At 49.2% G+C, this 12,071-nt stretch overlaps 1 protein-coding gene across 1 annotated transcript; it reads right to left on the bottom strand.

Annotated features, from left to right (window-relative positions):
• Positions 1-1,107: 1,107 nt before the first annotated feature.
• Positions 1,108-10,952, bottom strand: DYRK2 (dual specificity tyrosine phosphorylation regulated kinase 2). Its single transcript, XM_039234289.1, has 3 exons — positions 10,685-10,952; positions 9,918-10,066; positions 1,108-3,005 (listed from the first exon to the last, which is right to left on the bottom strand). Exons 1-3 carry the CDS (start codon positions 10,731-10,733, stop codon positions 1,398-1,400), a joined length of 1,806 nt encoding a protein of 601 aa, XP_039090220.1. The 5' UTR covers positions 10,734-10,952; the 3' UTR covers positions 1,108-1,397.
• Positions 10,953-12,071: the final 1,119 nt, after the last annotated feature.

Below are 12,071 nucleotides of genomic sequence, written 5' to 3'. Positions count from 1 at the left end.
CTTGAAATTGATAAATATCACTGCTCATACATTAGTGATAAAATACTTAATTTTTCACTTTGAAAATAATTATTATTCAGAGACGAAAATATTCTTTTAACTAACTCTCAGTTACTTTTCCAGGTAAAGTGTCATTCCCACAAAAACAGTCAGTGCAATCCAAAAGAAAGTTAAACAGAGGAATGTGATTTGTGATTTTCCTAATGATGCAAATAAGTCAAACCATTTAACTTGAGATTAAACTTTTCCTCCTTTAAATTCGTTGTTTAAATGGACTTCACTGAAAAGTCACAATGACTTCTGTTCAGCAAGAGGATTTTTCAAGCGTCTTTCTTTTAAAGAAAGAATTGATGCTTTCCCAGGTGAAGAGAATGTTACAGTGGCACCTGAAAAGTGTGAACTCACTCTAATATGCTAACCCTTCTTTGGAACTATGGAAATCCCCACCTGAAGTAGCTAGGCTGCTGTTCTTTTTTAAACTGGGATATGAAACAATGGTCATAATCACAGCTGAAATGTCTCTCTTCTGTATTAACAGTCTGGGATATATATGTGAAGGAAGGGAAAAAAAAAAAAACTAAATGCAAGCAACAGATGTGTGGTGAAAGAGGAACAGAGAGGAGAAAAGCAAAGAGGAGGAACAATTTATGGAATACATTTCTATATTTAGGTGCAAAACCAATTCCGTACGTACTATGAGGCTTCTTTACAAACAGCTCGCTGATCATATTAGAGAATTTGGAGGAACACACGCGTTTCCATTTATCCACCCAGGTCTGCTTGGCCAGCTTTAAGAAAGTCAGAATGCTAAGTGGGCACGTCAACTTGGGGATTTTGTGTTTGTCTGACCGCTAGTTTAGGATCTAAGGTCAGTTCTGCTTATTAATCATTTTTGTCCTAACCGCTCTTCTCCCAGCCTTACTACCACCCACGTCACTTACGGGAAACGGAAGCGGGACATGCTACACCTGTGCGCAAACCTGGAGCATGGCGAGAGAAGGGGGACCTTTCGGGGGCAATTGCCTGGGAGGGAGAATATATTATGAACCATAAAAACAGTGAACGTCTTTGACACCAATCTGTAAATGCGCAGCAGTCACGAAGTAATCAATGGCCTGCCACTGATGTTTATTACTCTGCCACACTAAATACAGTAAGGCTCATCATACTTTTAGAACACAAAAACAGTTTCAGGAAGTATAAAAACTTAAAGCATTGTCCCCATGTATTTTATAAAAACAAAATGAACAACTTTCTTACATTAAAATAAGTGCTGAAAAGATACAAATGAGTTGAGTTATTGAGCAAATAAAAACAGGTCTGAGCTACTCCTTTTCAACCCAGTAAGGCTCAGCAACGTCGTATCTTTCAGATTACCCAGCATCAGGGGACTCAGCTCAGCTAACAAGTTTTGGCAACACTGTCCTCTGCTGAATATTCCCGTTGGCATCTGTCATCTGTGCCAAATTAGTCCTCAGTTTGGAAGCTGAGCTGGAAGGTGGAGGTAACTTGGAAATGGATGTGATAGCACCAGTGCTCTCGGTTATCCTTTTCACTGACGTCTTCTCCCCAGTCGGAGGCTTTGGCAACCGCCTCCTCAGCCAGGGATGCCGTAAAGCCTGGCCAGGGGTCATGCGAACCGCAGGATCCCATTCTAAACACTGTTTCAAGAAGTCAAGGAAAAGGGGATCGTCACACCCCTTCAGTGCATTCCCCCACTCTCTGCTCTCCGGTGGGCCCCTCAGTTTCCCCCTCCTGGAACGGCCTCCATTGAGAACCACAGAGCCATCTGAGAGTGTTGTAACAGTGCAGTAACGGGGATAACCCTTGGAGCTCACAAAATTTTTGGCTCGTTTGGATGCATCCAGCAGTTTCTGGGAGGGCATGCCCAACAGTTCAATCATACAAGCCAGCTGGTCCCCTTCATCTTCCCCGGGCAAGAGGGGGTAACCGGTCAGGAGCTCTGCTAAAATGCAACCCAGGCTCCACATATCTATGGGCATGCCGTACCTGGCGCCAAGGATCACTTCCGGAGCCCGGTAAAAACGGGACTGAATGTACGTGTAGACACGCTGATGCTCATAACAACTGGAGCCAAAATCGATCACTTTAATACCACTTCTACCCTGCTGCTTTAATAAAATGTTCTCGGGCTTCAGGTCACAGTGAATTATTCTGTTTTTGTGCAAAGCATCCAAGCACTGCAGAATCGAGTGGGCAAACTTGCGAACCAAAGGGAGGCTGAAGCCCTGGAACTTATTCTTCTTGATGAGCTCATAGAGGTTCATGCTCAGCAGCTCAAACGTCATGCAGATGTGGTTTCGGAAGGTGAAGTTCTCCAGCATGTGGATGACATTCATAGTGTTGTCCTTGTCCTGCTTCCGCAGGTGTTCCAGGATTCGAATCTCCTCTGCTGCCTGCCGGTGGAAACGCTTCTCGTTCCGCACCATTTTCAGGGCCACGTGCTGGTGGACTTTGTGGTCATAGGCCTTGACGACCTGCCCAAAGCTTCCCTTCCCAATGACCTTGAGGACCTCGTACCTGTAAGCCACGTGATCGTGGGGCACCTGCACGTATGATCCCTGGTCGTCATCGTAGCCACCATTGTTGGGCCCACCTGTCATGCCCTGGCGCTTCTTTGCATTTGGACCCAAGAAATAGATTTCAGGGTAGCTGAAAATCTCATGGTGTTCAAAGGTGGTGAGTTTTTGCATGTATTGCTTCATTGCTTGTTCGGGTGTCATGGGGGTGGCTTTCACCTTCCCCATGCCTTCCATAGACTTCAGAGAGGTGGAGCTCCCCTGCCGTCTGTGGATGCTCTCCAGCTGCCGCTCGGGCACTACCGGCAATCCCGTTTTACCCACTGTCGTAAGCCCGTTTGGTTGTGTCGTGAGCACTGTCCGCTTGTTACTGTTATCCTCAAACAGCTGCTGAACCTGGATCTGTCCGTGGCTGTGGCTGCCAACATGTAAGTGATCATTCATTGTGTGCTTACTGCCGCCAATCTGGAATTCAGAAAGCAAACGTGAATGGAACAGAAGAGGTCTGTCTGTTCGAATGGGGTATTTTTTTAAGTCATCCCCCACCCCACCTTTACAGTCCAAATCAGGTTCACTAAATGGAAAAAGCTGTATGCCCAGGAGGGACCTCATGAACACCCTGACAGGGAGAGTGGCTATGGCGCGGACAGCCTCTGATTAAATAAAGGAGAAAGACTGGTGGACTTGGTAAGGCTACAAAACTTGGGATCCTGAAAAAAAGGAATCTATGAATGCTACACCTAACAGACAAGCAGTTTGCTGTACATACCCAGGATCTTTACAGTAAGTTCCCTGTGGAGGCAGAAGGCACCGGTCTTGTTCATTGTCTATACCTAACACTTAGCACAGGGCCTGGCACACCCCAGGTGTTCCACTCGATCCATAAATAAAATGAAACAGGGTACAGATAAAGCTGGAACATGTCATCTTGGTCCTGGCTCCACCTCCTCCAGGTCACAACCCCTTTCATACTTCATTTAGCAGCTGCTTTATTACCATGAGGGCAGAGATCTTAACTGTCTTGTTCATTACTTTTTCTCCAATGTCTAGCTAGCTTGATTCTGAAAATACGAGTATCTTCATTCTTGGTCTTCTCTACTACTTGGAAAACCAACTATACCTAGGAAGAAGTATGTATGATCCACTGACAGAAAAAAGGTGCACTTTTAGGCTTGAAAGATTCCCATGTAGATATGCATTGTAGCATCCTGTAAACCCTTAATCTATTTTTTAAAAATTTCTGGGCTTCTTTGACTATAATGACCACTTAAGGCCATTCAGCCCAACAAACCAACCACCACACAGTTTGGGGCCTTCCTCTGGTCGATGGCTTAGCTCTCTTAACAGTGTATTTCTGTAGGCTGCTGGGATACTCAGCTTTTCAACAAGGAACACAAAGTAGCGACTTCTATTTCAGGCACACATACCATCCCTGAACATTCCTGTCTAAACAAAACTCATGGTGCAAGCCAAGGGGCCCCCAGTCTTCTACTAAGAATCTGCTTGGAATTTCTTTCGGTACTATTATTGCAAAGCTGTGAGGGACGGGAGAGCACTGGCAGCCAGGGTCCCCTCAGTTAGGAACTCTTACCAGCCTCAGGCAACTAACCACAAGTCTTAATCCATCCTGCTTGGTGAACTTTATATAAATCTTCAAGATCAATTTGTCATTCACAACACATCTTTCACTCAACTAATATTAGCTAAGGTCTAGCCACAGAAGGGGCAGAGTCCCTGCCCTTTAGGAGCTTACAATCCATTAGTGAAATCTGGCCAACACTATTTCTTCTGTTAGTCCCTTTCTGAATCCTACCTTTTGGGCTCTATACACTACCAAAGGATAGAAGCAGTCTGTATATGTAACACAACAATTCAAAAAATGGCTTGGAATACCCTGGATTATAAATTGAAATTTCAGGTCCTTCTTAGTAGCAGGCCAAGACCTTTAAATTTTCTTTAAATGACACATAGCCTGCACAGTGACTATATGAGGAGTGCTTGCTTCTAATAAAAGAGAGTAGAATACAGTCTAGTACCTGGGCCTATCTGAAGTGCGATTTCATAGATTGAGGGATTTTACTTCTCAGACCAATTTTTTGAAGACTTCTGATCAAACCCTTTTATTATTAAAGTCACTGATGATATTTCATGGTAAGTGAACTTTTGTCAGGGTAGCTGGACAGGTTATTTAATACTCATTCTATGCCAAAAGCAGAGCAGTCCCGAAAATGAATTAGGAAGTCATGAGTATATCTAAGAGTAGTACAGGCCCGTCCACAGCTTTTGTTCTCAAGTCCTGCTCTCTGCACCCCTCCTCCCCACTGTGATCTTTCAAGCACCAGGAAATACAAAGACCTAAAATATGAAGTACCTCTCTTCTAGAGAACCATTCTCTTCAGGGTGGGAAAGAGTGATTCAGAAGAAAAACCCCGCTACATAAAGCATGAGGCTTCAGTAGGGACAAAATTAACCTTGAGGCTTCAGAAACTCCTAAAAAGACAGCAAAGCATTTTGAGCATCAGAAATTCACTCCAATTTTTCTAACAACAATCTTAACGTTTTGCATAATTTAAAATACAATCACACAAGTTTAGACACTAGAACCAAAGAGAGCTCGACAATTAACTGGATCAACTCCTGTCTCTCCAACTGCCTTTTCTCGGTCTTCTCAGCTATTAGTTCACCTATCCTTGGTTGGGTTCACGGGTTCCTCGGGGTTCAAGCCTCAACTCCCCTGGCCTCTTAATTCCCGTAATTCTCCCTCATTGATCCTGACCACAGCCAGGGCGTCAGCAAGCACCCAAGGACAGATGAGTTCACAGCTACCCATTCCAGCTCAGATCTGCCCGATCTAGTCTCCTGAGCCCAGGACCCTTGTGCCCGCTTCTCCCACAGACAATTCAACTGAACTCATGATTTTCCTTCTAAAACCCTTTCCTCCTCCCATAGCCTCAAATTCTGATTAAAGGCTTCTCCTCCACATAGTCACTCAAGCTTTATATCTGGAAATCCTTCTCAGTGTCTCTCTCACCTTCTGAGTCCCCATTAAGCCTTGCCTCTCCGGCCTACTCCCTCTCCAGTGACGGGGCCTCAACGCCCACTCCTGTGGTCTTTCACTGGGACAACCGAAGCAGACCCCTCACAGGCCCCCATGCTTCTCAGTCTAGAATTCCTCAAATCGCCTTCTCCAAAGTACTTCTAGAGTTGTCACTGAAAGTGTTAACCTGACACTGACCTCTCTTTTGCTCAAGGCCCACATCTGCACCCCATTTCCACAGTTAACACAAAAATTTTCAGGCAAGGACACCAGGTTCTAAAACGTGGCACATAAATGTCCTCAGTCCTTCCTTCCGATGTCATCTACCACTGTTACAATTCTGAGAGTAACAAAGCTGGGTTCCCCAAGACCTGTGGAAACACCATGTTCTTTACGGCTCCTCTGCTTCTAGGGAGGTCATGTTTCACAATGGTTACAAGTCAAGGCATATTCAGTTAGACAGGGATGAAGCCTAGCTCGGTCACGTACTGAATGTGCGACCTTGGGCAATTAATCTCTCCGAACCACAGTACACTTGTCTGTAAAAGGGCAACAGAGCTCCTCATTAGGGCTACAGGATTAAATACATTAAATAAAATGCATAAAGTGCTTAGTATAGAAGAGGGGTTACCATCCTTCCCAAATGCTGCTTGGAATCTCCTTCCTAACAATGTCTCCATGGTAAATTCCTACTCAGCCTTCAGGGTCCAGTTCAACCCTCACTTCTTCTGTGAAACTTCCCCTTTCCTTGCTCCGTGCTTTTAGACCACTGTTAACACCTATTTCATCTTACTGTAAGTGTTTTAACACCTAATGTACCCTCCTGGCTGTGAGCAATTCCAGGGCAGTGTCACCTCTTATCTTTTAAGTCCCTATTAACATAGACCCAAACATACAGTAAGCACTGGGTAAATATCTGTTAAATGGAAGAACACATGTCAATAAATCCTTGTTAACTGATACTTCTCTCTGAATTGTATTTGGGAACTACTTTTGTACCTTCCTAAGAAAACATGAAGTTAATACCCAGGGAATTAGGGACATCCCTAGCGATCCAAGTCACGACATCAGGCTCGCAGTGCATCAGCACAGACTTAAAGGCAAATGATAGCCAGTTACAAAGTACCTGTAGCAAATACATCAACCAAACACCTCAAAGCAATGTGTGGAATCTTAAAAACCTGCCAGTGTTAAGGGGATTCTGTTGAGAGGCTGTAGGAAGGAAGGTCTTTGATCTCAAATACTGTAGGACTCAAAAATCACAATGAAATTCGGAAGGCCAATTAACTAATTTTAATAAGGGGGGGGGGAGCTTTAGAAGAGCCACAATATTTCCAGAACACATATGCCAGGCCTACATAACCATAAGAATATTAAAAGCCTCTCACTCTCAGCCTTGAAGTCTGAGAATGTGGCTTATTCCTGTTTACCACTGCTCATCTCATGGCTGTCAACATTTAAAAATATACACAGAGCGAATGCAATTGATAGATATGTACAATGTAGGGGTTAAAGCAGAAGAGACCTAACGAAAGCCTTCTCTGACCACAAAATAGTTCAGTGTTAAAAATTATATAAGAACAATAGTCTAACCAGTTTAATCTCTCCCAATAATAAAGTGGAAAATAGCAGATAATTCACTGTGCTAACGTTTTGAGATGTTTGAAAACTTCCCTGAAGTGATCTTAGAAATGCTGTATACCATTATGGGAACAGAATTGAGCACAAAAAAGTTGGAATTTTGGCTCCTCCTCAAACATAGACAGCCTGTGTGGCTCTGAGTCAAATATCTACTTTTTCTTCTTCAAAATATTACTATTTTTTAAATGAGAACATTCATTCTTCATTAATCCCAATTAGGTAACTAGAGACTGCTGTAAACATTGGAACAGTTATGAAAGTGACAGAATACTAACATTTGGGAACTAAGTATATATTATTATTTCCAATACAACAGCAAAAGAAAAAAAAAATAGGAATCCAGACAGTTACTGGGTACACTATTCAGACAGACAGAAATAAACAAAACAACTATGTATGCAATAATATATCCATGGAGACAGGGAACAAAAGGGCAATGGACTAAATAAATTCCAAAGTTCATACTCTTTATAATCATATATTTACCTGCCTGATATATACTTTACAAGGGGAAATATGGACAAGCTCCTGTGACAAGATCATTTTTCTCTCCTTAATCTCCCCCATTATTCTAAAACAGCTCTTCCCAAGTGTAATTGCTGTGGAAATAACAACTAAAAACTTAAAAGCACCTGAAAGACATACGGGTCTATGGCTCTGCAAAAGTTTCTGCATTTGTCATGAAATGAACACCACTTCCTAGGATAAGCAGTGTCCACGAGGCTCAGGAAGGCCCAGCTTTAGCTCCAGCCTTCATAGGAACTGGCTGGGGAATCTTGACCAAACCAGTTCATTTCTCAGACTGTTTCCTCATCAGTAAAATGAAGGAGGTGAACCAGATAAATACTGTGTTGTTTGCTTTTTTTTTTTTTCCCAACTTTCCTGAAATGCTGTGCAAATCAAATCAAAACTAAGCCACAATCAAAACACCTAAATCACACTTTCAAAACCAAGTTTCCAATGATCAATAATAGCATACTGGAATTTTAACTATAAGGTTATAACAGGTAAATCACCCAGATACCACAGCAAAATACAAGCATCCGCTTCTGGGAGTCCTGAGAAGGAACCTCGCATTTTTTCATCCCTGGCCCAACACAGCCTGTTCCTCCAGTGGACACCTTTCGTCTTCTCTAATCCGGTTGCATATGTCTATTGGGAAAAGGCTCTGATCTAAGAAAGCCCACTCTTGGAATCCAGACGAAATCCAGGTCACATCAGGTCATGTGATTATATCCACACATGGAAAAAAGTGGATGCTACATTTTCTAATTCTCAGATGATTCCAAACCAAACAAATAAACCCAAATCCCTAAAACCAATGGCAATTCCTCAACTAACATGTCACTGTAACAGGAATATTCAACCATAAGGTATCAACCAGCCTACTGACAGATTCTCTTCCACCACCAACAGTACAACACAGATCAGTTAACTTCTGTGTAATGAATTCTTAGCCCCTGGTCACACGTTTGGGGGGTGGGGAGGAGAAAGAGAGAAGGGAGGGAGGGAGAAAATGAATATCTAACAAAATGGATTCCTATAAAACCTGTACCCATCCATCCAGGTCTAAGGGGAGATGCCCCACTGTAACCATCCTCTCACAAATTCTCCTCTAATGAACAAGTTTCCCCGTAACACGTGACCCTCAGAGCTGGGTCTCTGTAGACTGGGAGCGGCCTTCTTCTACAAGAACTCAAGTTTCGCTAGGCAAATGAAGCCCTATCCCTACCAAGCATCCCTCATACAGAACCACCTCAGGCCATTCCTCTGGAGGACCCAATTGGAAATAGGACCTGGGAAGCCATCGCTCCTCCAGAAGTGCACACCTCCTCTAGGCTGGCGGTCACCTTCCAAGGGCGATCTCTGGGAGCAGAGAAAAGGTACATGCTGAAGTCAAATCCAGTTTGCCAATCTGCAGCCACTAGTCCCACGCTGGGCTCTCCCCTCCCTCCCCACCCACAGAGGGACCGCAGCACCTGCCAGGTGCCCTTCCCTTCTCACTTCCAAAGCAAAGCCGACTCTTTCCTTTTAAATAATATCCAAATGCAGAATCCTACAGGGGTGGCTTGTTGTTTTGACTGCTGCTGTGGCTCTTATTTTTGTTAATGTTAATTACAATTTCTGTTGTGCTCTAACCTGTACCACTCATAAAACATGCTTCCACACGCGGGGGACAATTGGCAGTGCTCCCTGCTGACTGGAGCCAGGCCTGGGAGGCTCTTTGGGGGATCGATTTTCCGGGCAGGACAGCCTGACTGTCCCCTAACACATATCTGTTCTATAAATACCCACTACCCAACGTGGGGGGGGAGGGGGGGAGGGGACTGGAGGATGTTTACCCGGTCAGGGAAAGGAGACCTGGGAAGCAAGGACGAAAAAGGAGGGAAAAAAAAAAAAAAAAAGAAGAAAAGCAGCAGGGAGGAAGTTCCGAGGAAGAGGAGCGCAGGGGTGGGCGGGCTTCGGAGGGGAAGTGAGGGGCCCATGCCACAAATCTTCCTTTGTGGCTGCAGCTCTCATTTCGCCCAAGTTGCATAGGGTGGCGTCCAGGAGAGGCCACTAGCCAGAGGCGTGGAGATACTCGCACTTCGACCTCTCTCCTCCCGGCGTCAGAACCCCACGAGTCGGGGTGTTTATGCCCCGGGCCCCTCCCGCACCCCTTCCCCTCCACCCCGGGCTCCCGCGGGGCTGGGTCTCACCGTGTGGGCTGCGGCGGCAGCGTTGCTGGCCCGGAGAGGCGGCAGGGCGATCGGGGAGGGCGGGCCGGTCCCCACTCCGCTCCGGGGAGCCCCCGCACCGAGCCCCGGGGAAGCCTGAAGCTGACGAATGGCGCTGTCCCCTCCTCTGCCTGGGAGCCACGCGCGGGAGGAGACAAAAGAGGGTCAGGGGGGAGAAAGTCACCCAGAACCCGTCGCCCCGCCCCACCCCTGTGGGTAGCGAACCCCGCTCTCCCTGACAGAGAGACGGGACGGTAAAAACTGGCGTCCAGAGAAATAAAAGGGCGCCCGGGTCACGGATCCCCGGCGCGCACCCCCGGGCAGGACTCCGGCAGCTGCAAAGTTAAGTCGGGCGCCGGCGCTCGAGTTCGCGACCCCGCGACGGGGCCGGGCCGGGCCCGGGCTGCAGCCGGGCGGCCCACGTTGCAAGCGGCCGCAGGCCGGGAAAGGGATTGGACCGCCGACCGGGGCGCGACGGCCTCGCCGAGTCCCGGGCGGGGGCAGGCCCGGGACGTCCCCCGCCGGCCGGGTCGGAGGGCTCCACTCGGAGGAGCCCCGGGGCCGGCGTGCAACAATGAGAGGAGCCGAGTCGGGGGCGCGCCGTCCGCCCCGGGGCCCCGCCACGGCGCGGACTTTGTTCGAGGTCCCGCGGGCGGCGGGCGCCCGCGCCGGGAGGGGTGGACCCGAGCCGCGCGGGGTGCCGGCGGGGGCAGGCGCCGGGGGCGGCGTGGCGGCCAGGCCCTCCTTACCGGTCGGGTAGGCGGCGGGAGCTGCGGCCGAAGGTTTCCTGGTTAACATGGCCGCTGGAGAAGAAAATGCATTTCAGGGCTGCCGTCTCCGCCGCCGCCGGTCCTGCTACTTCTCGCGGCCGCCGCCGCCTCCTGGTCGCCCCTCTCGCGGGTCTCCGGCGCCTCCTCGCCGCCTCGCGTCAGCTACAGCCAGACACACACAGTCCGCTGCATCCCCGCGGCCCGGGCCCGCCGCCGCGAGTCCCCCGCTCTCCTCCTCGCCGCCGCCGCCGCCCTCCTCTTCCTCGGGCGGCTGCAGCACCCCCCGGCCCGTGCACATGCCTCGCCCTCCCCTGCGCGCCGCTGGCCTCCCCGAGTCCCTCACATAGGGCGCGGGGGAGCGGGCTGCGCCGCCAGGACCGACTCGCTCGGGAGCCTCCTCCCGGGCTCGCGCGCGCGCGCCCCCCGCGCACACCCGCACTGGCGCCCGCGCGCGGCGCGGCCCGGGAGAGCAGCCCCGCCCCCGCTCCCCTCCGCCGCCGGTGCAGGCCCCGCCCCCGGACTCCCCCCCGCCCCGACTCCCCCCCCCTCCCCCGGCCTAGCCACACACGCTCACGTACACCCCACCCCCACCCAGCCACCCTCCCGAGTCCCTACCCCACCCAGTCATCTGCATAGCCACCCCTCCACTCCCCGGAAAAGTCTGCTGTCTCCGCTCGGCCTCCGCCTCCCCCTCCGGCCATCTGTGCGGCTCCCCTCGCCTCCCCTCCGAACGACCTTTTCCCCTCCGAGGCCTCTAGCCCCTGCAGCACCCCGCCGTTTTCCCCACCGTGCAACCTACCACTGCTTCCCTCCACCGAAATCTCTGCAGAGACCCCTCCCCTTCCATGAGCGCCCCCAAACACAGGCATTTTCAGCTTTCTGAACCCGATGGCTGCTCACAGACAATACTGTCCCCCTTCCTGGTCCCAGTGGCTTAACAACCCCCTCTCCCCGTTTTATCGTGTAAAAAACTTAGTTGTGCGAGGGTCACCTCGATAAGTCAAGCCTGAAGGAGGGCCGCAGCTTATCTTGATGAACCCCCGAGCATGGGCGAGGGAGGGGGCTGCCCTCCCACCTCCACCTCCACCGTACACACCCTCCCCGATTTACTGACACCAAGTGACCGCTTTCCAGTCTCTAGGACAGGGGAGGCTGAGAGGCGCTCGCGGATGGCTGCTGGGGAAGCAGTTGGCTGTAGGTTGCTAGGCAAAAATAAACATCAGAGACGCCTCCCATTTCCTTACAACTCCGAGCCTTTTCCCTGCGCGGCCACTGGGAGGGACACACCTTCCTTTCTGCTCTCCGCGGTAGGAGAGACACCTTTAATTCTTCTCATTCCCAGAGGCGAGTCTCTCCCCCCTTCCCT

This window comes from Hyaena hyaena, unplaced genomic scaffold (assembly GCF_003009895.1).
Source record: "Hyaena hyaena isolate Hyena2069 unplaced genomic scaffold, ASM300989v1 scaffold_87, whole genome shotgun sequence".
Lineage (NCBI taxonomy): Eukaryota > Metazoa > Chordata > Mammalia > Carnivora > Hyaenidae > Hyaena > Hyaena hyaena.
The sequence above is the reverse complement of the archived record's forward strand: the minus strand, read 5'-3'. Positions and strand labels throughout refer to the sequence as shown.

Excerpts from the sequence above, each read along its gene's own strand:
- DYRK2 (XM_039234289.1), bottom strand. The coding sequence starts at position 10,733 with ATGTTAACCAGGAAACCTTCGGCCGCAGCTCCCGCCGCCTACCCGACC. Across the intron at positions 10,067-10,684 it reads TCCCGCCGCCTACCCGACCG|GCAGAGGAGGGGACAGCGCC; the intron begins GTAAGGAGGGCC and ends CGTGGCTCCCAG. Across the intron at positions 3,006-9,917 it reads CTGCCGCCGCAGCCCACACG|ATTGGCGGCAGTAAGCACAC; the intron begins GTGAGACCCAGC and ends TCTGAATTCCAG.